Source organism: Gallinula chloropus (genome assembly GCF_964237585.1).
Source record: "Gallinula chloropus genome assembly, chromosome: 1".
Taxonomy (NCBI): Eukaryota; Metazoa; Chordata; class Aves; order Gruiformes; family Rallidae; genus Gallinula; species Gallinula chloropus.
In genome coordinates this window covers 208,914,238-208,939,911 of record NC_140085.1, presented here as the reverse complement: position 1 = coordinate 208,939,911, position 25,674 = coordinate 208,914,238, and the positions used below count along the sequence as shown (strand labels likewise).

Here is a 25,674-nt window from a genome sequence, read left to right as displayed (position 1 = left end):
TCTCATTGTGAAGTCAGCTGTGTTCATTGACTGCTTGCTAACAGATAACTTCACAAGTGCATTTCATTTATAACAGTTTCTTTGTTATGTTTTTCTTCTCAGAAGCTATCTATTCTCTTCCTTTTGTGTTTGGATATGACCTTAGCTTTTCATCTTTCTCCCATATGATTCCATAGATGTACTGATTATTGAGGATAAAGAATCTGGCCTGCCATCCAGTGGAATTACTGACAAGAATCCTGTTTGGACTAGTCTTTAATTAGAAAATGAAGTATACTTTTTTTCCCCCTTTGGATTTTATTCTCTTCACATTTGTTTCCATTAAAAAAACTCCAAACAAGTCCCCTCCCCCCCAATCCAAATGTCTCTCCTCCCCCCCAGTCCAAACATAAAGGCTTTGTGAAGCCCTTTTAAACATTTTCTGAAGAGACCCCTTTTATCTTACCCCTTTGATAATCTACCAAATACAGAAATAGTCACAAATATGGATATCGGGAGCAATTGAAAAATGAGTGAACACTGGTTTGTCCAAGAGGATTGCTCTTTTTTTTTTTTTTTCCCTTAGAGATAAAATACAGTTTGAGAAGAACTTGATTCCTCTGTCATTGTGGGGTGGCTGTATGGCTCTTGCAGACCGTCTCCTTCCCAGGACTACATGGGATTAGGGATTCCAAATTCCTTTAAAGATATGTAACCCAGGTGTCCCTTCCAGGTCCAGTTGTGTGCTGGTTGCAGGTCTGAACAAGATTCAGATGTGCCCCATCCCTCCCTCCCTCCCTTGGCACTCCCTGACTGGAAAGAAACCCAGGTGCATAGGCAGAAAGGGAACCGCAGTGTGAAAAGTACTGGCTCGGGAGATCTGGGAACTTAGAGCATGGAACATATCCTGGAGTGTGGCCCTGGTGCAGTTTTGATGCAGTCACATTGCCCTTTGGGTCTCCAAAGGAGGCCTGGTGCACACTGCATGTGGAGTTGTGTTCTTGATTTATTGGGGCTGGATTCTGGTGCAGACAGGCGTACGCCGCTCGCTGTGTTCATACCTGGCAGTCAGGCCAACTGAATTGGGAAATGGACGTGCATTTCCTCCAATGCAGTTTGACTTCTGTTTTCTCCTGTGCCTCAAGTTGTGCTTCATGGAATACTTAGGATTTGAAGAGGCTTTAAAAGTCTTCAGGTAGTGACTGTATGTCTCCTTGAAAGCATAAGAAACGTGCATAAATCCCAAGAGGCGATTTGAATGGCAACATATGTTAACTCAAACTATACGGACACAAAATAATTAGTGTTCCAAAGGGGCAGAGGCCAAATTTTGCCACAGGCTTTATTCTTCTCCCAATTTTCAGTGATTGTAGGTTACAGCTAACCATCTCTCAAAAGGGTGTGGTTAACCACAGTGCTGTAATGTGAAAGAAAACTTCAAAGCAGAGAAGATAAGCTATGCAGTTGCCTTAGGCTTGGGAGAGACTGAGCTGAAATAGGAGTAGGGCTGAACATATAAAATACACTCCTAGATTTTAAAACTGCAACCATCAGACCTTGTGGACATCTTACTAAATCATTTAGACTGAAGTGCTGAGTACTTACAATATATCAAAGCTCATCTTGCTTTGATATATTTTAATGGAGTTTCAAGGGAGACATGACCATTCTTAACACAACTGTGCAGAGTAAGAGGTTAAAACAGGGAAATACCATCAGTGTCTGTTTCTTTTGGAGTTGTCTACTATAAAATCTGTAGGTACTTATTTTGTAAGGGCATGATTGTTTTATTACAGAAGAAGTTCTTCAGCAATGGCTTCAGTTACTCTTCATCCTTCCCTTGCAACGGCAAATTCTCTGCTTTTGATGTCAGTGATGGGAAAATACCAATGCAGTAGATCACTAATGCAAGAAATCTGAAATCTGTTTGTAGGAACTACTGTGTAGGAGGTCATTTGACATCACTATTGCCAGAATGATTTGGAATTCTCCTACATATTTAAAACAAACAAACCATGTGGAGTCTTAAGTGAATGTAATGTATGACAAGTTTTGAGTGAGATTTGGTAAGATGGTATTCAGCTGCACTAAAATACATCCAAGTGTAATGTAGTGAATTAAGTTTCTTTTGTTCATTTTGGAATATCCAGGATTGGATTTTTTTTTGTTATGATTTGCTATTTTTGTGTAAGAGGGAAATTATGTCTACCTGAAGATAACCCCATCATCAGTGTACCTTTTTCCTCCTAAATATTGCAGTTAGCTTCTCTTCTCTTGCAACATACTGATAATCATAGTTTTAAGCATTGTCCACAGCAGAATGTATTTCAGTGTGTCAAAAGAATTCTTTAGACATTATTTGTGCTGGCTGGTTTTTATAATGTCAGTATTGGAAGGGGTGTTTGGTGTTTTGGAGCTCGGGGAATGGTGGTTGTGCCTGTTATGGCCATCTTTGTACACTGTCTGTGAGGCATTGCAGTCAACCCTCACATTGATATCTGATAGGAAAGGGCATATTTTCTATAGAAATTATAGAGGAGCAACTTAAAAAAAGGGAGGGAGGAAGGAGGGGAGGAAGGAAGGAAGGAAGGAGTGAATAATTTCACCCACTTGAACTTCTTATGCCTGAGCTAGTCATCCAGGTTTCCTTTCTGGGATACAGGGAAAAGTAGGTTCTTCATAGGCACGATTCATCATCATCATCAAGTAGACCTCTAAAACAGGTCAGATGAGTAGCACCCATGGAAGTCTTTCTATGTTCAGTCTCTAGAAACAGAACTAGTTAGTTCAGATGTAAATGTCTGAGGCAAAATGAGGCCAAAAAAAGAGCAAAATGAATTTGCACTGTTGAAACTGGACTGCTCAAATTGAGTTTGAGATGAAGCTCCAGCAGCCATGCACGACAGTACATGTTCCAGTGGTCTGCTGTCCATGTCACCTTGTTAAAACCTTCTCTCCACTTCTGAGAAAGCTGCAGGAAAATAATAGGAGTTTCAAAAGGAATTTTCCTGATATATGCATGTCCCCCAGCCAGCCCACTGAGGAGCCAGAGAGAGGGAGTCTGCAAGAGGCCACGGCTCTCTGGGGAGGTTCGATTAGTAGCTGGTGTCTGGACACATTTGTTTCTCAGCCCAGCATATAGCAAGCCGTTTTTCATTGTGAACTGGAGGTAGTTCCAGGGCAATTTTACTAACATTAGGATAGATGACAAGTTTACAAAATATTTGGAAATATTAATCCTGTTCTCTTTCATTGCAAAAACCAGCTTGATGCACATTTCATTTAACAGCATTTCAGTCAACCTATATATAGTGCAAGCTTTGTTTTCCTTTTAGTGCTCAGTATTAATTTACTGGGTCGTGGCAGTTTTTGTTGACACTTGCAACGTCTGTTTAAATCAGATTGAAATGGGATTCTGTGAGGTCTTAGCAAGAAAATTCTTTTTGGTTGCTTGCACAAAATTACCTTGAGCCAGTCTGTTTCCTGGTGGGTTTTGAATCATTGTGTTAGAGTAAAAGATTCCGGTCTTTTAGCAGCATGCAATTATAATTTCCACTGAAAGCAAATATTGTTGAGGATGTGAAAGAATATAAAATTATGTTCAGTTAGGTACGCTGATCAGAAAGGGTAGAACAAGGTTATATTTACATTGGCAGCTGTCAGAAAGAACAGATCACTTCAAAGAAGTACGAAGATTAAGTTTTACATAATTTGGCAGCTGTACTATTTATTTTTCTGGTACAAGTAATGCAATAAATTTCCATATATAATCTTGAAAATGTTAATAACAGTGAAAAGACCAACGTTAATGTTAAGTACAAAGAAACATCTGAAAATAATTTGCAGGACGTATTCTCATGCTTTCTGAAAAGTGGGATTCTGAGGAGGAAAGTGTGAGATTTCTAGCTGCCCTGCTTGTAGAATTACCTGACAAAGTACTTAAGCATGATTCTTCATTATGCTAATTTCCCTGTCTGGTACTCTGTAGCCGTGTGCTGCAGGTTACCATATGCACTGATTAAAATTCTTAATAAAAGGTAAGTCCTGGTACTCTTAAAAAGCAAAACTAAAACTGCAGTGAAAATGCATTTGGATGTTTTTGATGCCTTGCAATGCATTTCAGAGGCATTTTTACTCTAAATGCTAAATTAAATGTTTTTAAGGTGTGTAACACTGAGGAAAATATGTTGTTTTTTCTGGCTGTCAGACCTGAGGCTCAGCAGATAAGGACTGAGATACTCCCTCAATCACTGATTTATTCCAGTCATTTGGAAATGACTGACTCTATGGTTATATTGCTTTAAAAAGGATATAATTCCCTGCATAAGCAAGATTGTAATGATAAAAGTCAGTTAACAATCTTGAAACTTGTCAGTTCTGTGGTAACGAATAACAGGTAGCTTGAAGAAATGAAATAATCCCTATACACTAGAATTACATTTATTTCTTGATGAAGAAACATGATTTCCATTTCTGTTGTATTGTGACATTAAAAGTTAGCTATCAATAAGTGTTATTATTGACAAATCTTTCAAGGTCATAGTATTCTTGCTAAGAGTCTGCTGTCTTGGTTTTGTAGGTATGCTTCAGAAATCACCTTCAGTTGAAGATTTTGTGGATGCCCTTGTTTCAGACTTAGACCAGGACTTCGAAACATTTATCATGGACTCCTAAAACTGTTCAACAGAACGAAATACTTTTATGGCAGATTGCATACATCTTCATAATTATGGATAAAATATTGTTGTGAGTGCTTTTGCTTCTTGGTGAATGCTTCTAAAAGTTTGACTATTCATGTTGGTGGAACAGTAATAAATAATTTCCTTGGATGACCTGGTTTCATTTATGAAGATGATGGCTTTCTGTTGTGCAGGAGCTTGCATGGAATTTGCAAGAACAAATCCTCTAGCATGTACTGTTAGAAAATTCATCATGTTGGAACAGCTGGTAAAATGGGAACTGAACTCATCTTCAGAGTGAGTGAAGTGGTATGAATGGTCTTTTGGTATGCACACTGGATTCAGTATTAGAACAAACCTCTCGAGTGTCACGGCCCAGAACTGTTTGCAAAAAAATATGTACCCCACAAATGTTTCCTAGTGGAAGGTGCCATGGAAGGTAGCCATGCTTTTGTAGCTGCAATGATCCAGTGGTTACGTGTGTGACCGTGTCCGTAAGTACAAATAGTTTATTTTGTTATACAAAGCCACTGAGCGGGTCTTCAGGTTTGGGACAGAATGGCAGGCTTTAAAGCTTAACACAAAAGATGGACTGTCCATTGTATTGGGTGTGTAAAATGGCTGGAAAAAGGAATGGAATTTACAAGGTACCATAAAACTCTCCTTACTATTGAATTAGTAGATTTTAAAATATCCAGCAGAGGTAGAATTTTAGTTCCTAGGCTTATCTTTTGCAGCAATTTCACTGAGCTTCATTGTTCAGGGGTTGGCGGTTGTTTTCTGAGGAGTATCCTGCCATTAACTATGTCTTTTTGTCCTGTTATCTGTAGAATCATAGAATGTATTAGGTTGGGAGGGACCTTTAAAGTAAGCAGGGACCCCTTTAACTAGATCAGGTCGCTCAGAGCTTCATCAAGCCTGACCTTGAATGTCTCCAGGGATGGAGCCTCCACCAGCTCTTTGGGCAACCTGTTCCAGTGAAATCCAGCGAATCTGTGTGTGTTTGTTTTATTGTGTAGTGGTAGTTTAGTTTTGCCTACATTAGTTTAAGGGCTCTACTGGATGAAGTCCATCATGTTTCCATGAATATGACTTTGCAGGCATTCAGATGATTCCATTGCAGAGAACAGCTACTATGAAAAAATGTTGGCAACGACGCTGCATAGGCATGGCCTTAATCTGGTCCCTGCATCTTTGATCACATGAGGTTTCCTTTTAATGATGAGTGGATGAGTGTTGGGACACTGTATAATATAAGAGAGCAAGTATGGGGGACACACAAGACACAAAATATTTCAAAACAAAGATGTTTTTCCAGGATATGCTGGAGCAGTTTAAGGTTGCACATTATATTGTGGCTGATGAACAAAGGAAATAATAGTATCAGTTCGATTTTCTTTTTCTCTTAACCAGAAAAAGAGGATGTTTGGGAAGGGATACATAAGAGTTAGAGCTGACTGGATGATTGGGCCCTGGATTTTAGCAGAATTTGTACTACAGGGCATCTTTGGATATTTTACCCTATTTTTTCAGTGTGGTATTTTTTCAAGTGGGAATTTGTCTTGTATGAATAGCACTGCCATTCTACTAGAACTGGGTTTAGACATTTTTAGAAGTGAAATGGTTTGATTAAACAATAGCAGGCATATTTCCAGACATGTACCACAAGAAGGCTTCTTAGTCGCACATCTGACTGATCACATTCTGTAGCTGCAGTTGGCCCTTATGAGGAAAGAATGAATGGTGAGTATTTTGCTGTGAGTTACGTGATATAACCCCCCAAAAAAACTATAAAAAATTAAATTTAGGTGTGAGCAAAAGCACATTGTGAAGATGGGAAGTTCTTGAAAGGATACAAGAGCTCATGAATATACAAAGAGTATTTAATGGAAATATGTTTTAAAGAGAATTCAAGGGTCATGCTAAGTGAACTTTGTGGTGTTTGATGCTTGTTTTTGTGCTGGAGCAAGCTACCAATAATGTTTGTCTGAAGCTGGCACGTGTTGAAAGATTTCATTGTGACAAAAAGAACTTAGCAGAAGGAAATCCTAGTGCTGACACGGCCCTGGGAGCACTACAGTAAAGACAATAAAACATCATAATTGTCAGAATACTCAGAGATTATACAAATTTAATTTCTTTAAATATTTTAAAAATAGAATATTATTATAATATTAAATTTATTTAAATAAATTGCCCCTGGATTTGAATTTATAAGAAATTAAAATGATACTGGTTCTAGAGGGTAGATACTTTATCAACGTACAGGTAGCCGTCACACTGTTTTATGCCCGTGGCTGCTACTACTTCCTTAATTCACCATCTCATTTGATCCTTCTGTAAACAACAGTCTTTTCATGTTTTTATCGGAGTGGTGTCAAACAGCACCTTCCTATACTGAAAGGGGGTGCAGACAAAGAAAGGAAGAAAGCCCTGTCTTTTCCCAGCACAGTTTGGCTTCAGCTTATTGTCGCAGATTCTCAGCTCTTGGGACACTGGACAAAGATGGAAACTGGTAGAAAAATAAAGAGAATGGACAACGACAGCTGCATTTTTTTGTGTGAAGAAACTCTGTCGACTCTGCTAATTTTTTTGTTTTATGAAATAACCTTTGAGGATTGAACAGTAGACATGATTAAGCCTCTTGAGAATGTGTTATATCACCACTGTGATGCTTACTACAGAAAGGGAAATATTATTCTAAATGATTTTTTTTCTCTTTTTTGGTAGTTTCTAAAAATGCTTCCAGCTGTTCAAATGTCTGATGCTTTTTCCTTTCTTTTTCTTTTTTTTTTCTCTTTTTGAGGGACTTTTATTTTCCAGCAAATATGTGTACTTTCAGTAATGTGAGACCTCTCTTGTGACCAGCAGTGTAACTCTTCTTAAATGTAAAAACCACTGTAATCCTTTTCCAGCATTCCATATTTTCCCACTGGGGCTGCTGAACCAGCTTTCCAAAAGTTGGTTTTATAATATTGCAGCTCGGTGTGGTGCTTTTAATCTGAAATTGTACCATGTTTTGGATTTTAGCTGCTATAGAAAATAAGTAGCGAACATCCTCAGAAGAAATAATACCCTTATGCAATCCTGAAATAATGACACATAATTAAGACACATCAGAAGAACACACTTGGATTACGTTTGATACTCAGAGTTGTCAGCTCTGCTTTTTTTTTTCCATGTTTGATGTGTTTATTTTTCTGATTCATTTTAGATAGGCTGAAATATTGCTTAATAATTGCTTTCTGGTGACATAAACGCAGCCGGTGCTGCACGGAGTTCTCTGAACACCTTACCAACAAAGTTAAAGAGGAACAGAGGGTGGCAATTAAGTAAAGCAGGGAAGAGAAGGGAAATAGGGCAAGGAGGAACTTAATATGCATTAGAAACCAGGCTTGAGAAAGGGGTCGATACAGAAGCAAAATGACCTCTGAGTTAAAATTTAAGGAGGGTAAAGGAGAGTTTTCTTTCAAAGCAGTAAGTCTAAAATGGAAATTACACCCCTGTTAGAAAGGGCAGAGGGGTTTGAAAATATTTCTGCTTTGTCTTCAGCAGAAAGCCAGGTGGAAGGCTTCATATCTTGCACTGATAAAATACTTTCCTGTCTACAGATGTGAAATAACAGTGGGCCAGACTTCAATCCATGTGTGAAACTTAAAAATGAGTATTTTTAAGTTTGGAGCTTGGTATTGGAGAGGACACCAGCATGGAGATGAAGAGAACAGATGGTCGTAACACAGCGACATTGATGGCTCAGAAACCACGGGGTTCATTTCATCGGAAGATTGAAATATCCTCACTGTGATACACAAGCAGAAGCTTGAAAGGTTGAATGCTGGTCTGAAAGCACGAGTTTAAAAACAGCAGGTAGTTGAGAATTGACATGAGACAATTTTGCCCTTGATTTTTTATTTTTTGACAGCTGGGACAACTGAGCACTGTTTCATGTGTGAAGGGTGGTGCAGGGGCTGACTGATTGGCACTGGAAGTCTGCATCAAAACTGGATGATTTTCTTAAAAATATTCCCAAATTCAGATTAACAGGGAAGCGTGGTGGCCTCAGTTACACGAGGAGACAGTCATCATTCCTGGTCTTCTGAGCTGTGAACGAAGAGTGCCTGTGGAAGGAGGTTTTACCATGAGGGTGGCAAGTCCACGCTCGCTGGGTAACTGTCCTGCCAATGGCTTCACAGCTAGGGAAGAATTCACAAGTGGAGAGCTGGAAAAGCTGTGTGAGAGCCAAAATACCTCCTCTGCTTGTAGTTACGTGGGAGGCACTGCGCATCTGCTGGTTCAGGCGACTTCTGGGCAAAGTATCGGAGGTTTTCTGTTCCCAGAACCAGGGATTTATTTACGTGGTGTTGGGAACGTGTTCAAGTGAGTGCTTTACCCTGGCAGATTTGCAGTGTGCCAAAAGGAGAAAATTACCTTAAAATTAGAAAACTAGAAGAACTCGAGAGCTGTAAATACACAGAAATGGGAGCGTGTGGATTTCCCTGGGAGAAGGACCGTGGGAGAACAGCTAGTGTGCTCGGGGAGGAGAGGGAAGGAGATAAAAGATAAGGAAGTATAAATCATCGCCAGCAGGACTGCCTGTCGGCCCTTCTGATCTTCCCCAGGCTGAGATTTGTTTACCTTTTAAGTCGGCTGCGGCTGCTCTTCAACAAATGGCTCTTTAAATGGAGCGCCCCGGCATGCTGGAGCTGCTGGGTTGTAGGAAATCGTTACGGCTTGTTGTTCAGAGGAAGTATCAAAAAAACCTGTTAAAAATACTTAAACGAGAAGCAAAGTGCCGATAAAGATCGGACAGGATGACTGGTTGGTGATCTGCAGGTTTAAAAACACAAGGAAAGGGGCTGGGATGCCTCTTGCCCAGCAGTTGCCTATGAGCTTGTAGCCTTGAAGGCAACTTGTAGTTGGCGTAAGGTTGCCATCCCGGCTGCCTCCGCACTTGAACGGGTGCTTTCAAAATGGGGTGCATCCAACCTGTTGTAGAGTGGGATGAACCAGCTCTTTGCCTATTGTTGCTCTGTGAAACACAGAGGGAGCACCAGTGGCTGGAAGAGAAGTGTCAGGAGTCCTGTTTAAAATTCAGAATATCTCAAAACATCAAACTTACTCTTTTTTAGGTTGTTTTTTTTGTGTTACCGATTTTTATAGTCAAATGCCAACATCATTCACTTTTCCTGGCTGTCGTATATGACTGAGTTTATATATTAATGACAGTAGCACCATATAGCACCAGCCCTGTTCATCTTCCTCATAAAGTTAACTCACTTTGCACCCTCTGTAAGGAGCCAAATCCTCATCCAGGATAAATCTCCATTGCCCAAATGAAGCTGTTTATACCTGTTGAGCACTTCTCCCCGAGGTTGTTGACAGGCATCCCAGCTCCTGGTAGCTGAGCTGCAGCATCTGCAGGGAAGCAGCTTCTTCATGGCCTGGGAGGAAATGAGCATCTTCGGTTTGAAAGGCTGACAATGCGGGGGTCCAGAAGTGGTCGTGTTTCTTCACGTGTGTTTTAGAAATGAAAAAGGCAGCAAAGTTGCCTTGAATGTCTTGGCTTACGGTGCTTCTCTGGACACACAGCTGTGCTCCACTGCCTGCACTTTGATTCCCAGAATAATACAGTTGTAACAAAGTCATTTTATAAGAGGGCCCTGGGGGAATACGAGCGATACGGCAACTTTTATAGCACACTAAAACTTCAGTAAAACTAATTATACATGTTATCAAAATGATTCATGCTAGCCATAGGAAATCCCACTCATTACAGATGAGAGTTGAAATTACACTTCGCTCTCGCTCAACATCTGTGCAAACAGCACGTGCCGCCGCGATGGGCCTGGAAAAGGAATTCCCTGAGAACTGGAGCTGTGACTTCATGCTGCAGGAGAGAGGCAGTGCCACTGGCACCCATAACCCAACCTGGCTGTCAGAGAGCAGATAAATTCTGATCAGACCTGATTCCTCACCACCCTGTAGAAGTTTCTTCTTATTTTCCCCTAAGTTTAATTTGTTGCCTTGCCCCAGTGGTGCCCAACAAAGGTGTCCTTCATGCCTTGAGAAGTGTCTGTGTCTGCAGGCCTGGCCCTTGCTGAAACCATTTAACACTGAAGGCCTTTTGCAAAACAATGTGAATTGCTGGCAGAGTTTTCCCTCAATAGGGATTTAGATAACTTGTTCTACTTAATCAAATTAGTTATCTTTGATTCAATCTGGTGTTTAAGCCAAATTCTGAGGATGAGGTGGTTTTAGTAGTTTGTTCAGTTTATAATCTCTGTTTTGCAAGAAAATCTACTTTTTTTTTTCCTCCTCTCCTTGCTTTGGTTTCTGGTGATCTCAAATGTGTGTGAAAAATGATGTAGGCTGGCTGGGCACAGGGAAATAGCTAAATCAACATTCACCTTCTTACTTTGTGACCTATTCTTTTTTCTGTGCCTTCCCCTTGGTCTGTCAGTAGTATCTGTTGACCTGGTCTGAAACCTGTGCCTCACTGGCTTTGTACATGCTTTTTTATTTCTTCCCTGCTTCATGTTTGCTTCCAATCTCATTTTCCATTTCCAGCTTTATCATTTGGCAAAAAAGGCATTTCACAAAGCGCAGTGGTGGCCGATCCAGGTTTCTCCTTCCTGAAGCCCCAAGAAGGCAGGATTTTTCAGTTAAACTCTTAAACTCGTTCTTGGTGTGTCAGGACCCTTTGTGCCAACTGAAAACACTTCAAACCCCTGTCACAGCACCCTACGTGACAGTCACCTCAGCGTAACCCGTTCAGACGTGCAGGGCTTGTTTAAATAAACCAAACCCCTTAACTCTGCTCTAACTTTCTCATTATTCACCTAGGTTTTTAGGCTGGAGAGATGAGGCTGTGCACCTCTCATTGATGTCAGGAGTGGGGAACGTCCCTGTCTGAGCTCACATTAAAGTCCCCCAGGGGTACCTTTGGTCCTCCAGCTCGGGGTAGAAGATCCATCAGTGCTCTCGGTCAACTGAGGGACATACACCTGTATGTTTTATCAGCTCCAGTCCTCTGAAAAAGCATTTTAAGGGCCAAAGGTAGTGTGGTGCTTCTGCTGTTTCTTGAGAGGCTTTGTTAAACATGAGAGCTGCCCAGACAGCTTATCTACTTACCAAGACCTGAAACAACCGTGACATGTGGAAATGCGACACACAGGAGGGTGGGAGCTGGTGGTTTGGCTGACATCTTAGAATTTTGTCTCACCCTCAATGTTGGGGCAAACAATGGGGTGACTGAAAGTTTGGGTTTTCTGTGTACTGGAGAAAAGTCCTCGTTACACAAAATCATCTGAGCCAGCGTTGGGCCCTGCCTGTTAAAGTGCTGCTGCTGCTGCTCACCTGCCTCCCCTGCCCAGAAACCTGTGTTCTGTTGAGCTTTTAAGCTGGGTTTGAGTGGTTGCTCTTTGTTTTCTTTTGGGGAAGGACTTGATTTCTTCCCACCTGAATATAACCTGGTTGCAGGAAATCCCTTGGGTAAATCACCCCTGTTTTTGCTGACTCATACTACAAGGAAATCCCTTCAGGATTTGGGGTGTGGCTCTCCAGCCCCTCCATCAGAGACAAATGCTGGCACCTTTTATTTGCTTTTTTTCCTACCTATGCCATAAATCTCATGCCCTTTGGTGTCTTGCTATTTGTACAAATACTAAAAGAAGGGTGGCAGGGCCCATGTGCATCTGTCTGTTTCTCTTTCTCCATCACTACCACCCTAATGCTGTACACTCTATTTAAACAATTAAACAGGCCACGTGCAGAGTATCAGAGAGACTTTTTTATGCTCTTTGTTGGCATTTAACATTTTCTGCAGATTCCCTGCTGTGGCTGAAGCCCACCCAAAGCTGCAGACAGGGTGCAGTGGTGTTAGGGTGCTGGAGCTGCTCTATACCTGCTGGCTGCAGGGCTTAGACGATGGGCTATGCCAGCAGATGGCTGATTTATAGGAGCAGACACTGCCGAGTCCCAGCCAAAAGGCGTGATGGACCAGTTGAAGATGCACCACAAGCCAGGCTTGCCCCACAGGCTGTGAGGCCTCAAGAGGTGCTGCATCTCTCCTGCTTTGCCTGGCAGTTCCTTACATATGAATCTCCTGAATATAGAAAAGAAGGATGGGTAAGGATGCAGAGGATAAGGGTTGCGTGTGTGCTTTGCAGGTGCGTGCTGGGTGAGCAGCTCAGCTGGCCGCAGCACGCTGCGAGCCTGCTGCTGTGGTTCACATTAGACCATCCCAGAGCAGACTGGGAGTAGGACATGTTCCATCTGTTAGACAACGTGCACAGCAGATGAGTACAAATGTGTCTAGTAGGAGTATTTCTATAGTGGCAACACAGGCAGTGAAATGAGGTGGCCAATACAAGTTTCTCCTTCCTGAAGCCCCAAGAAGGCAGGATTTCACTGCAGACAGACCTACATGACTTGCCCAAGAGCTGGTTGCCAGCACCCTGCCAACGGGCCATTGGTGCCTGCCAGCGGGATTGAGAAGATGTGGTTACAGCTGTGGAGGCAGAAAACAAATTGCTGTCCATAGATGAATCTCTGAGCAATTGAATAAACCAGCTAGGAGTGGAAGGAGGCACTGGATCCTGGCAGTGACCACTGTTTGGAAAAGAGTAGGTGTTAATATGCCCAGAGGTCATTTGGGGCAATTAGTAGTCCTGTAACATCCCTTGGCAGGGCATGTGGCAGCCAAACTGGTAATTTCTTACTGTTCAGGAGCTCTGGGGTGTTTGGCAGCAGCTGTGGCCTCCATGTCTTGCTCCACTTTCAGGGTCATCACCTGGTGGAATGCCATCCCTACCACAGGGGCTGGAAGATGTTCTTGAGAAGCTGAGCAGTGGCAGCAGGGAGGTGACAAAGACATCAATAGTCGGTGGCTTTTCTAGGAGAGGGCTGTGCCTAGGGGCTCGGCCTAGCTCCTGCGTGGTGGAGGCAGGTCCTGCTCTCCCTGCTCAGCGTAGCTTCAGTGCCCCATCTTCATATGCATCTCACATGGCTTCTTCTATTGGCCTAAGTCTGGTCTGCTCTTCTCTGTCTCCCAAAATCCACTCAGAGGTCCTGCATGGGGTCTGCCTGCTTCAGGGCTTCCTGACCTCCTGGGTCCTGACCTGCAGCATCGGGCAGTCCTCCAAAACAGCCCTCTCCTGATCCTGTCTTCAGAGAGGGCACAGATGCTTTTGGAGGTCTTGTTGCTTGTTGGTCCAACATGACAGAAACCCAGGGGAGGAAATGGTGAAAGTCAGGAGTGAAAAAACAGCAGCTGGGGAGGCAGAGGGAAAGCAGCTGGAGCAGCACCATGCCAAAAGCCCTGGGCATCGTTGGGTGGATGTTTTAGGGCCAAATGGGTTAAACTAGGATGAGGGATTTGTTTTGCAGATGCTGTGTTCAAAAAGTTTCAAGCTGGTGTGGGAGGGAGGGGGCTGAGGGTTGGAGTATGGACAGAAAAGGAGAAGGGTGCACGAAATGCTCGTGTCATGGCATGGCCTTGAAATGAGAGCTAGAAAGGTGGGGTGAGCGTTGGAAACAAAACTAAGTACCGAGGGAGGGAGATCCACAAGAGTTCACAGAATTAGTAAGGACCTAAGAAATTACCCTCACTGGAGGGAATGAGAGTTATGGCCCCTTCACCCACTGCAAAATTTTGACAAACATCAACTAAATACTTACCAAAAATACAAAGAAGGGGGTTGGGGGCACACAGATGCCAGTGTAATACAGTATTGCTTCTGCTGCAGGAAAGGATGGAGGAGCCACTGTGTGCGATGGCCACAGCATTGCTCATGTGTTTGGCTAGATGCAGGTGAGGAGTGTCACACTGCACGGGGTTGGATTTGCCAGAGCCCAGCTGCAATGAAGAGCTGCAAGGGCTCTTGAAAACCCCTTGTGAGGTTAGCAATTGCTGGGAGGTTCAGGAGGTGAGGAACAGGTTACCCAGAGAGGTAGTGGAGGCACCATCCCTGGAGATATTCAAGGTCAGGCTTGATGGGGCTCTGAACTACCTGATCTAGTTAAAGGAGTCCCTGCAAGGGGGTTAGACTAGATGACCTTTAAAGATCCCTTCTAACCCACTATATTCTATGATTATATGATCCTGTGATTTGAGGTGGGAGTGACAGGCACTGGGCAGATGCTGGGAGGTGGTACACCCACCTGCTCCCCCCAGCATCTGCCCAGTGCCTGTGGGGACCATTGTCTGTTTCAGACCAACCTGTGTAGGATTCTTCATTCCACCTCTTCCATCTTGCTATTTGTAAGTTTTAAAGAGTTGGCTTTTTTAAAGAAAACCTGTTAAAATAATGTCTGTTGAACCAAACATAAACAAGTAACTTGTATGTCACTGGGGCTAATTCATAATTTAGCAGTTCTGAGTAGGAGCCCATGATTGTGTCTTCCTTTCAGCAGCTTTGCCATGCTGATACTGCCTTTCACCAGCCTAAGCACACAGCAGGGAATGCCCTTGGGTATCTCAATTTACAGGTCAGCCCAACCTGCTTCGGGATATTACGTCAAACACCAGGTCAGGAGCATGGAAAATAGAACTGAGGTGAATGATTGTTTATTTTGCTGTAATATCTTCTTGTAAGATTGTCTCGGTGAGAAGAAAATGACTGTTCCAGGCAAAAAAAGAAGGCAGGTTTTTGTTTCCAGTCAATGTGAGCCACCATAATTCCCAAGCACCCTGCCTGTGTTCTTTTCTTACAGAGATTTTTTTCTTTTACGGTGCACTATGGGGCAATTTTTACACACCCTGACACACAGCTCTGGCTCATCCTCTGCCGCAACCAATTCATTGTCTCTAGTTTTCACTGAGGGTTCTTGCAGAAAAACCCTGCTCAGGGCACGTGCATTGTTTTAAGCACTCAGCCATTAATACCCATTTTAGAAGCAGCTGTGCCCAGATAGAAATCCAACCAAGTAATTTCCTGGGTGCTCTGGCTTTGGATTTGAGCTCACTGCCTTTCTGAAAGTAAGTGTTGCCCAGTGTTGCATGGGCCAGCATTTGCTTTGTTTGCCTTTTATTTCCTTTGCTTTTATCTAAGAATGGAGCAAAGCCTTAGAGATGCTTGCCTAAGTTGCATTACATCTTCCAAGCTGGTGGAATTAAATCTGGAGTTCTTTCATGTGGCGCTGGGGAAGCAGACCAGTGGAGGCAGGAGAATGGGAAATGCTGGTCTGGAGAAAAGAAGGCAAAGAAATACCCTGGCGATGGTAAATAAGGCAGAATGGAAAGGAAGAGCCAAGAAATGAGGAAAAGCTGAGTGAACTGGGGCTGTTCAGCCTAGAGAAAAGAAGACTAAGAGGGGATCTTATTAAAGTTTATAAATATCTCAAATGCGGGACACAGGGGGAAATGGGAAGCCCCTTTTCAGTGCTCTGTGGAGACAGGACAAGGGGCAATGGCTGCAAGTTGGAGCACAGGAAGTTCTGCACCAACATGGGGAAGAACTTTTCCCCAGTGAGGGTGCCAGAGCCCTGGGACAGGCTGCCCAGGGAGGTGGTGGAGTCTCCATCTCTGGAGATATTCAAGAGTCGTCTGGATGCCGACCTGTGTGGTATGTCCTAAGAAACCTGCTTTAGCAGGCGGTTGGACCCGATGATCTCTGGAGGTCCCTTCCAGTCCCTACAATTCTGTGAATCGGTGAAACAGGAGATACAGACATCCCTTTCTGGATGGGAAAGAACCTCCAGTGCCAGTTGTGTGCTACTGTTCCTGACACAGTGCTGCATGCCTACTTCACAAAATCCAGTTTTTATGAAGACTAAGAAGATGAAATGCTCAAGGGACAGGGGACTGAAGATCGGAAGAGGTTTTCCTTCTTACTTGTCTTTCTGTGCAGCCCAAGATTATTTAGACAACCTTTTAATGCACACATGGGAACTCTGCTAAATGACTCTCCAATATGAACCTTCCTGCAGTTTTTTCCTCTTTTCTAATGTCTCTGCTGTCATTCATTCATTTGTTTGAACTACCCATAAAGTTCCTGGTGTGGGTTGGGGGTTGCTCTGGTCAAACAGGTGTTTTGATTTTATTCTGGCCTGCTTCCTGGTCTGGGGGACAGAGCAACCCCTAACAGCGTGATTCAGCACCTGGTTCCCGGGATGTCTTCTGGGAGGCACGAGGGTAACTGCATTTCTTTTTCCATGAGAAAATGAAATCACAGTCCTATTAAGTTCTTTACAAAGAGAGTGGTAAAGTGCTGCAACAGGCTGCCCAGAGAGGTGATGGATGCCCCATCCTTGGAGGTGTTCAAGGCCAGGTTGGATGGGGCCCTGGGCAACCTTGTGTAGCTCCAGGCCTGGAGGTTGGTGTCCCTGACTGTGGCAGGGGGTTGGAACTCTGTGATCCTTGGGGTCCCTTCCAAACCAGACTGTTCTGTGATTCTGTGATTTTGGGCAGCTCTTGAGTAATGCAGTTTCAGCAAAATTAGAACAGTCTTTTTTTGGCTCCAAAATATGAGGTAATCAGGAAAAGAACAGAGATTGTCAGGTGTTTCAACTCTCCTTCAGCCCTTTCAGCATGAAGTGTAACAAGCACAATCTGAAAGGTAATTGCTGCTAAGAGGTAAGATCGGTTAAGAGTTGCAAGAACATCCTCAGAGCTGCAAGACCTTTAACTAGACACAAAGTGTGCAGGAGAATATTAGTAGGCAGACCCAAGGAGGCCTTGAGCCCAAAATCTTAAGGTTATTTTGGGTTTGGGATTTTTTTTGCCCTTCAACCAACAGAAGACATTCATTTCTTCTTAAAGCTGTCAGCTTCTGCAGTTACAACACTGCTGCATCTGCAGAAGGTGCAGTGTCACATCTTTGGGGGCACGGAAGCTCCTGAGTGTGGTTAGTGTGAATCTTTGGGGAAACCAGCCGTACAGGCCGCAGCGTGTGCGGGATGGGGAAACCAGCCGTACAGGCCGCAGACATGTCAGCGTGGCCCCTGCTCTCCTCTGGCTTCTGCTTCCCCTCCGCCAGCAGTCCCCCCACTGCAGAAAGGCAACAAAAAGACATCTTCTTCAGGAAAAGAAGGCATCTGCCTGCAAATGCAACAAGAGGACCTCAGTGAAAGTCCACGTATTGGGAAACATCATCTGGCAGACAGATATTTTCGGGAATCCCTATGACAGCTCTTGCCAACACCTTGAGTAAACTCCAGTGCTCTCTATTTGTTGTTGAAAGCCACAGGAGATGTAATTTATGACATTCTTGAGCTCTTCCCTGCAGATCTCATAGCCTGATCTTCCCTGCAGTTCTCCTAGGAGGGCTGAACCCACATGGCTTGCTCCTTTTAAGTCATCAATAGAACAGGTATTTTATCATCTAAAGGATTAGAGTTTCTTATGCCTGAATCTGTCTGTCTTGTTACTCAAAAAACAGTGCATGAAAACACCCTTGAGGCAGTTCTTGCCCACACAAATGCACTAGTGTTCCTTGTGGAAATGACTAATCCTCCAAAATTTCAAATATATTTATGGATACAACGTATATTCATATTGAGGGTTCCAATTTATTGAGGGTGTAACTTTGAGGGTATCTGCACAAATCCTCCTGGAGAAAGTGCCCTATGCAAGATTTTACAGCGTTTTGTCATCGTAAGAATATTTTTTTCAAGCAAGAAATATTTTCTATCCATTATCAAAATGTGTCTATGTGGCACTTAAGGCATGGTTTAGTGGTGAACTTGGACTGGATGATCTTAAGGGTTTTTCCTAGTCCAAACAATTCTATGATTCTAGGAAAAAAAAGAGATTAATTTTGACAAAATGTCCTGCAGGTCTTATTTAGTGGCACATTATGGGCCTCTTTTGGTATCTCAGTAGGAAAGATAGTCTTGCTCTTGCACAAATGCGATGTCCCTTGAATTCATATTGTTGAACATCCTCAGGAATAAGGTTTAATAAAGCTGAAGCTGATAGTTACTAATGATAAATGAGTTACTAAGGATCTTTAAAGTCCCTTCCAGCCCAAAGCATCCTATGATAAAGGAACACAAATGTTGTTGGATCCAACAACATAAAATGGCATCAGGTTGGTCTTTTTTCCCTCAGAACAGAGTGAAGCAAATGGCCAAACTGACAGTGGCTGCTGAGTTTCCAAAGGTTGAGCTCAGCTACCACACGTAGCAGGAGTCAACATACCTACAAGAAAGCACATTTGCAATGTATGAACAAAGCTGCTGCAGTAAATGCTCTTATTCTGCTGATTCCAGATATTCCTTGTTTTGCTTTGGCCACAGGCAGAGTTAACAAGAGTTTAAGTGAAGTTAGAGAAGTTAGGTGGCTATAAGAGTAAATCTTTGTGTTGGCTTTTAAAAATAAGATTACTTTGCAACATAATGACTGGTTTTCCTCTTTTTTTTTTTTTGGTGTATTAAGAGCTAGATCTTTTCTCAGGATTATTTTTATTTTCATAATGAATAACCTTGACTGAGTGGCCAAGAAGGCCAATGGCACCCTGGCTTTTATCAGAAATAGTATGGCCAGCAGGTCCAGGGAAGTGATGGTGGCCATGCACTTGGCATTGGTGAGGTCACACCTCAAGTACTGTGTCCAGTTCTGGACTCCTCACTGTAAGAAAGACATTGAGGTCCTGGTCCATGTCCAGAGAAGGGCAACCAGGCTGGTGTAGGGTCTGGAGAGCAAATTTTATGAGAGGCGGCTGAAGGAACTGGGATGCTTAGCTTGAAGAAGAGGAGGCTGAGGGGAGACCTTATCACCACCTACAATTACCTGAAGGGAGGTTGTAAAGAGGTGGGTGTTGGTCTCTTCACCCAAGTGACAGGTGATGGGACGAGGGGTAATGGACTTGAGCTGTGCCAGGGCAGGTTTAGATGACAGAATCACAGAATGTTAGGAGTTGGAAGGGACCTCAAAAGATCATCTAGTCCAACCCCCCTGCCAGAGCAGGATCACCTAGACTAAATTGCACAGGAATGCATCCAGGTGGGTTTTGAATGTCTCCAGAGAAGGAAACTACACAACCTCTCTGGGCAGCCTGTCCCAGTGCTCTGTCACCCTCACAGGGAAAAAGTTCCTCTTTATATTCATATGGAACTTCCTGTGCTCCAGCTTGCACCCGTTGCCACTTGTCCTATCACTGAGAAGAGCCTGGCTCTGTCCTCCTGACTCTCACCCTTTACATATCTATAAACATTAATGAGATCACCCCTCAGTCTCCTCTTCTCCAAGCTAAAGAGGCCCAGCTCCCTCAGCCTGTCCTCATAAGGAAAGTGGTCCACTCAATCATCTTGGTGGTCCTGTGCTGGACTCTTTCAAGGAGTTCTATCACCGAAAAGGTTATTGGGCACTGGAACAGGCTGCCCAGGGAGGCGGTTGGGTCACCCCTTACAAAACACTCTGCTGCCATCCCCACCAGCTGAGAGGCATTAGAGCTGTTGCTTCGCTCGCAGCTCCTCGGGTGAGGCCAGCCAGGGCCTTCAGATCTTTCCAACCCTGGCAGAGACATTACGTTCACTCGCTGAATATTCCAGCATGGTGTTAACAAAGGGCAAGAAATTGCAGCCCTAAAATTCTTGGAGGAGAGCCACAGAGTACTGGTTTTAGGTCTAAATTGTTTATTCTATTGTTTATAGTAGTTTTAGTTTATTTTTTCTAAGGGTCCCATATTGACCTATGAAATGTCTATGGCACTTGGATTTCTGGCTTGAAAGGCACTTAAAGGAAGTTGCACTAGACCCTTTCTGATGTTTTTAAAGAAGTTCTCAATTCATTCTGTATCCCTGGCCACCTGCAGAATATGTGCTTGGGTGGTGTGAAGGTTACATCTGAACTGAGCCATAGTGTTCTGCAATTTTCTTGTGTTTAAGGCTTTAGGAATAAAATCACTGTAACTGGCCTGGACAGTGACCCACCTCAGATCACATGCAAGATGATTAGATGATTTAAAAAAAATAATTATTATTTTATTCTACTATATAATCTATCTTTATGTACATGTACTCATTCTGTATTTATGTATATTTATCATTATGGTCCACTGAACTGTCTGATACAGATCCTGGGTAAAACAGGCTGATTTCTTGAGTTCCAGTGGTTTCATTTTTTCCAGGCTTTAAATAAAAACTCTCCCTTAAACTGAGTGCACACTGGATCTAGGTACAGTGTCTCTTACACTATGGAGAATTTTTGCATGCTGAACAGCACATGAATTATCCATCCACAAACTGAAGCTGGGACCTGGGCAGGAGAAACTGAAAGCTCCACAAAGACTGAAGCTCAAAGAAAACACTTTCTAAAAGATACATTCTTTTTTGCATGATTTTCATCAACTCCTTGTTAGAAAAATCATAGAATTGTAGGGCTTGGAAGGGACCTCAAGAGATCATCGGGTCCAACCCCCCCTGCCAAAGCAGCTCCCTAGGACATATCACTCAGATAGGCATCCAGACGGGGCTGGAATATCTCCAGAGATGGAGACTCCACCACCTCCCTGGGCAGCCTGTCCCAGGGCTCTGGCACCCTCACTGGGGAAAAGTTCTTCCGCATGTTGGTGTGGAACTTCCTGGGCTCCAACTTGCAGCCATTGCCCCTTGTCCTGTCTCCACAGACCACTGAAAAGGGGCTGGCTGATTCCCCCTGCATCCTCTGCTTAAGATAATTATAAACTTTAATTAGGTCCCCCCTTAGTCTTCTCTTCTCAAGACTGAACAGTCCCAACTTACTCAGCCTATCCTCATAGGGGAGATGCTCCAGGCCCTTCATCATCTTTGTAGCCTCCTCTGGACTCTCTCCAGGAGATCCCTGTCCTTTTTAAACCAAGGAGCCCAGAACTGGACCCAATACTGCAGGTGGGGCCTGACCAGGGCAGAGTAGAGGGGGAGGATCACGTCCTTTGACCTGCTGGCTATACTCCTCCGGATGCAATGTCACTTATGACCTTTTGAACAAGCCAAATCTCCCTTTGGCTGGTCAATGGGGAAAAAAAAATGTTAAAACAAACCATAGTAAGGAAGAACTTCGAAAATCAAATGGTGGGAAAAAGAAATAAATCTCCATCTGACTCTGCTGACCCTGCTGTTGAAGCTGTGGCACTTGGTAGGAGCCTCAGCGTGCCCTCAACCAGCCCCCCCTCTCCGCCAGGACACTGGTAGAAAACATTTCCCCTAATCCCACCCTTCACTGCCGTTGTGGAAGCCAGCAGGCTCACGAGGAAATCCACCCACTGCTGGTTTTATCCTAGAGGAAGCCCTACCTTATCGGACAGAATCGAAACAGCTCATGGGCAACGTGAAGAGCAAGTGGGTTTTCCCAACACTCCTGCCAAAACTGAATGCGGATTAAGTTGCCCCCCTGCCAGCACAAAGTGTGCATTGTGCAGCCTTGCTTGGCACCACCCAGCCTCAGCTTGCTCCATGAAATGCTGCACAGTCCCTTCAATAGCCTTTTTTTTTTTTAGAAGGGCAAAACAAAGCAGCAGTGTCTGCCCTGGAATGTGCTGCAGGTAGCGATCTGAGCCTCCATCACCAAAGTCAGCGAGGGGATTAATTGAATGCATGAAGGTTGTTGCTTGGCGGGACTTCACAGGAATGCAAACCGAAGGACCTCAAAGAGCCCACAACAAAGGGAAAAGCCACACGATCCCACACTCATGGTAGGGTGAGGAGTGTTGGATTAAAAGCTTGGTCTGCGTTGGAGAAAAGGCAGGAAACGCTGTTGTACTGGAAAGCAGTGCAAGCAGGGAAAAGCTTTTGGGTTAGTGTTTCTCTATAGACTTCTTTCAGAAAGCCAGTTGGCTGGGAAGTTGCAGCCTTGCTAATGACATTTATGTAGAATCTGATATGATTGAGTGCACCCTCAGCAAGTTTGCCAACACACCAAGCTGTGTGGTGTGGTCAACATACTGGAAGGAAGGGATGCCATCCAGAGAGACCTTGACAGGCTGGAGAGATGTGCTGCTGCGACCTGCATGCAGTTCAACAGGGTCAAGTGCTGCCCAGAAAGCCAACCATGTTCTGGGCTGCATCAAAACCAGCATCACAGGCAGGTCAAGGGAGGAGATTCTGCTGCTCTACTCTGCTCTCAATTATAACCCACATGGAATACTCTATTCAGCTCTGAGGTCTCCAGTGCAAGAAAGACATGGAGCTGTTGATCAAGTCCAGAAGTGGCTATGAAGATGGCTGGAGCACTTCTGTGATGACAGCCTGAGAATGAGCATGCTCTATGAAGAGCAGCCTAATGGTACCTGAACGGGTCTACAAGGAAGCTAAAGAAACATTAACAGGGGCATCTAGTGATAGGAAAAGGAAGAATGGCCTTAAACTGAAAGAGAGGAGATTTAGATTAAACATTGGGAAGGAATTCTTCCTGTGAGGGTAGCGAGGCCCTGGCACAGGCTGCCCAGAGAAGCTGTGGCTGCCCCCTCCCTGGCAGGGTTCAAGGACAGGTTGGATGGGGCTTGGGGCAACCTGGTCTAGTGGAGGGTGTCTCTGCCCATAGCAGGTTCTTTAAGATCCATTCCAACCCAAAACATTTTGTGATTCTATGATCAACATCTATACAAGTTTTATGATCACATACGTAATGTGCTCCGAGTTGTATTTGGTTTGGGATAAAATAGGATCTATACCCGTGCTTCAATTCCAGATTTTTTTTCTTTTGTAAGTTTCTATTTTTAGCAGGGACACCCCCAGCATCACAAAGCCACCTTTATCCACACAAAGGGGAAGCAGCAAACTAGCAATAAGCCATGTGCTGCTTTTCCAACTTGGAAGCATTTAAATGAATGAGCTGGATGTTTATGTGGGCTGGGCATGTGGCTGCTGCCATTTGTAACAGCTTGGGCAGAAAAGGAGAAGACTACTCAGGAGTGCAGCACATGGGTATGGTCACATTAGAAGACCTTGCTGTTCTGCAAAGGTGTTCCTGGGCAAGCTCTGAATTCTGCATTTAAAAGACTGGGAAGGTAATAGCGACACAGAGAAAGGACCAATGTGAAACCTGCTGCATGGAACTCGAGACAGGGCAGAGTGGCTTTCATTTTCTTGAACTTTCCTGTAAAAACAATCATGCTATTAATTCTCCACCACAACCAGCTTGACTTTATGTTACCAACCATCCTTATCTGGAGTCAGTTACCAGTCACTGCTTCTTTACCACAACAAGTAACGTAGTTACCTATAATTATCAAATTACTCATTCTTCTCAGTCCTATACTCTTGTCAGTCAAGCCCTGCCATCCTTTTCTCAGTCAATTAAATTCTACAACATCCCATCTGAGTAACATCAACCTTCTGGACACAGTCCAAAAAATGGCCTGAAGAATCACAGGCAGTTGGTGTTCTTAGGTGGTGTTCTCCAGTTCCCTCTTTCTGCAGTCAAGGTCTGAGACCACTGCTGAGTGCAACCCAAATGCAGGCTCTGGTGGTGCTAATCAGGGACCATGATTAGGGCATCCTCTCATTATTTATGTATCTATCTTGTCTGAAACAGTCTACTGTGTGGAGTACTTGGTTTTCTTTTCTAAAGACATTATAGAGGGAGCCTGCCAGCTTTTTTACCTCCCTTTTTGTGAGCAGCAAAATTTTGAGAAGCCTTTGAAGCACTCTGATTTTAAGGATCAATTTAACTTACTGCTACTTCAAGGTCCCCCAGCTTGAAGAACGATGCTGTTGTTAAACAGCAAGCATCTCAAGACAAAGATGTGCCAAATCACATGGTAATTTTAAGACAATTAAACCATTAGGAATTCTAAAGATAATAAAAGACCTGATGGCTAATTTTGAATAGAATGCTATTGTTAATTTGAGACCAACAAACCGAGACTGGTTCACGTAACGTTTTATTCACAAGTAGAAAAAGTATTACAAAATGATTTATACAAGATTTTAATTTACATTCCTTAAAGGAGTATTTAAAACAGCCCTATAAGACCCGAGATGTGATACATGGGCAGTACAAATGCAGTGGTAGTGTATGTTTTCTATTGGCATGTACAACATTGCTTGCCACAGGCAATATAAAAAAGACCAATTTGGTTAAATTAAGGAAAAAAAAGTATATACACAATATACATATATATGTAAAAAGCACTCTAGTCATTTTTTTTCCTCCCAATGTGCTCTCAAGCTATCTGTCACTCATTTAAAGAAATGAGTATTTTTCTCTGGAGTTGCCGGACAAAAGCGATTCTCAAAGTGTAAATTCCAATGGGAAAACATACTTACTGTGGCAGATACTGGCAACACTTTTGAACACAGCATTTAAAAGAACTGCTATTAGTGAGAAGTTCAGTCTCCCTATGTTCTGAAATATCTCGCCCTATACTGAAATGCACGTTGGAATCTTTTCTATTTACAAAGTATATACAGAGGAGCACACACCTCTTCATGCACACGCAGAGAAAAAGAACATTTTGCCACTTCTTAAATGTATGAAAGTATCCAAAGAAAGTATTCAAAACTACTTTTATTTGAATATATAATTTAAAATATTTAGCTGAGTCCTCGTGCTCCCTGTGTATTAGCCTGTGAGTGACCAAAAGGTGATATTTGCTGCTTTAAAAAAACCCAAACAAAACACTTAGATGATTTCTTTACTTACTTTGCTTTGCATTTATAACTGTTATTCATGAATAACGTTGCTGGTCTCAGCCAAAACATCTTACTGCCTTGGCTTCAGCTATCCTTGTGCAGGTTCAACCTTCTACTGGGCGTTTCAAAGCAGAGATCTTTTTCCATTAGGGAACACGAGCACTGTCTCAACATTTCCATTGCCACGCAAAGCGTGTGTGGAAAGATGAGTAATATTTATTGCAGATTTGCATATGTTTTGCTGATTGCTTTGCTTCTGTCAAGGCACATTGGGTACTTGAAAGAATAATTGCTAGAGTTCATCACTGACAAGTTTGGGCCTGTGGTGAATCAGTAGAGGTTACTGGGATTACGCAGAGGAGTGAAAACTATTTTAGGGATAAAAATGGCTGCAGAACACAGGGTATGAGGGGATGAGGAACACATGGTATTATGGGATGTGGTGCAATGAACTGCAGATAAG

At 43.3% G+C, this 25,674-nt stretch overlaps 1 protein-coding gene across 1 annotated transcript in view; it reads left to right on the top strand.

Annotated features, from left to right (window-relative positions):
- MIPEP (mitochondrial intermediate peptidase) overlaps window positions 1–4,808 on the top strand; it is a 74,715-nt gene extending 69,907 nt beyond the window's left edge. The window contains exon 19 of the mRNA XM_084260804.1: window positions 4,559–4,808. Coding sequence (XP_084116930.1) covers window positions 4,559–4,653 — 95 coding nt within the window. The 3' untranslated portion in view covers window positions 4,654–4,808. The remainder of the gene's footprint in view (window positions 1–4,558) is intronic.
- The last annotated feature ends 20,866 nt before the right edge of the window (window positions 4,809–25,674 follow it).